The following is a 1,283-nucleotide window of genomic DNA, read 5'->3' as shown; positions in this document are numbered from 1 at the left end:
TAAACTGTTTTGCATTCCGATGTATGATCTCAGTTACATTAAACATAATAATGGCATTAACTAATAATCCAGTTCTGAGGAAAAGTGATGAGTTCTGGCAGAGGGCATATTGACATTTAGATCTGATGCAGCTGATATTGCTGATTCAGAAAATGATGCTGCTGAGGCAACACCTGAAGATACTCAACTAGTTGTGGATGCTGAACCTGTTGATGAAAATACCCCTGTTGAAGGAGAGAGTTAGTAGCTTAGGCGTTAGGTACAATTGTAAGGACCTGCTGTTGTCGTAGATTCTGCATTTTGGAATTATCTGGAGAGGACACAATGGTAGGTCCAGATTGTCACACAAAGTAGAAATTCATAAGGCATGTGCCTCTTTCAAGAGGAGAACAAGCTTGTTCTGAGAATGCCGGGCCGCTGTGTCATCACAGCCGCCAATATGCTTTCCACCAATAAACACGCTGGGAACTGTTCTCTGGTGAATCCATTCAGCTAGAGCAGCCTGTATGTCAGCCCAATCACTTTCCTGATCAAGCTCAACAACCTTGGTCTTTGCAACGAGGGATGCCAAAAGGTCCTTTACACGCTTGCAGTACGGGCAATATGTCTTGCTGCATCATGCAACCAACAAAACATCCGGCAAAACATTGCTAGCCTCTTTACCTTACACTAATCGCCAGGCGCTGCAGTTCTTGGGAAAATGGAGTTCCTCCAATTGTGCGGCAATCACTCTTCCTGCTAGTCTCTCCTCCTCCTTCGCCATGTCGAGGAAGGCACACTCCTACGAGCTTAACCGTGGTTATTACTGCTGTAGATCGATCTTCTCCTTCTGCAGGACCTTCCATCTACCTATCTCAGACGGTAAAAGAATCCCTGGGCTGAAATGTAACGTATAAGAAGCAACGACCACCTAGTGCATCTGGCTCAAGAGCTGGATTATCAAAGCGAGCTTTTGTCAATGAATCCCATGAAAAGGGTGTCCAAAAAAATCAGTTGCGGTACTGCGTCTTCTTGAGGTTCTATGTCTGAGAAGGGCCAATCCTTCGGAGTTCCACACTCCAATCAAGTGCAAGTTGAGATTCATGAGGAAAAAAAAAAAGCTAGAGTCGCTGTCAGGGAAGGTGATGCATCAATCACCTAGTAGACATCCTCCAATATGGAATAGAAGTCGTGTGCAGAGATCGGCAATCCTCCCCCAGTCGTCTTCTCAGTCTTTTTGCTCTTCCGAGTCAGCGTGATTTCTTTCGATGATGTTTGAAGGCAGAGAGTGATTTATTTTGATC

General features: G+C 44.9%; 1 protein-coding gene across 1 annotated transcript; it reads right to left on the bottom strand.

Moving 5' to 3' along the window:
- Positions 1–358: 358 nt before the first annotated feature.
- On the bottom strand, positions 359–845 carry LOC148039952 (glutaredoxin-like). Its single transcript, XM_087662696.1, has 2 exons — positions 664–845; positions 359–611 (listed from the first exon to the last, which is right to left on the bottom strand). The coding sequence occupies exons 1-2, from the start codon at positions 843–845 to the stop codon at positions 359–361; spliced, it is 435 nt and encodes a 144-aa protein (XP_087518822.1).
- Positions 846–1,283: the final 438 nt, after the last annotated feature.

This window comes from Lygodium microphyllum, chromosome 2 (genome assembly GCF_053477565.2).
Source record: "Lygodium microphyllum isolate KBCC chromosome 2, Lygodium_microphyllum_v1.1.10, whole genome shotgun sequence".
Classification (NCBI taxonomy): domain Eukaryota; kingdom Viridiplantae; phylum Streptophyta; class Polypodiopsida; order Schizaeales; family Lygodiaceae; genus Lygodium; species Lygodium microphyllum.
This window is presented reverse-complemented; position numbering and strand designations above follow the sequence as displayed.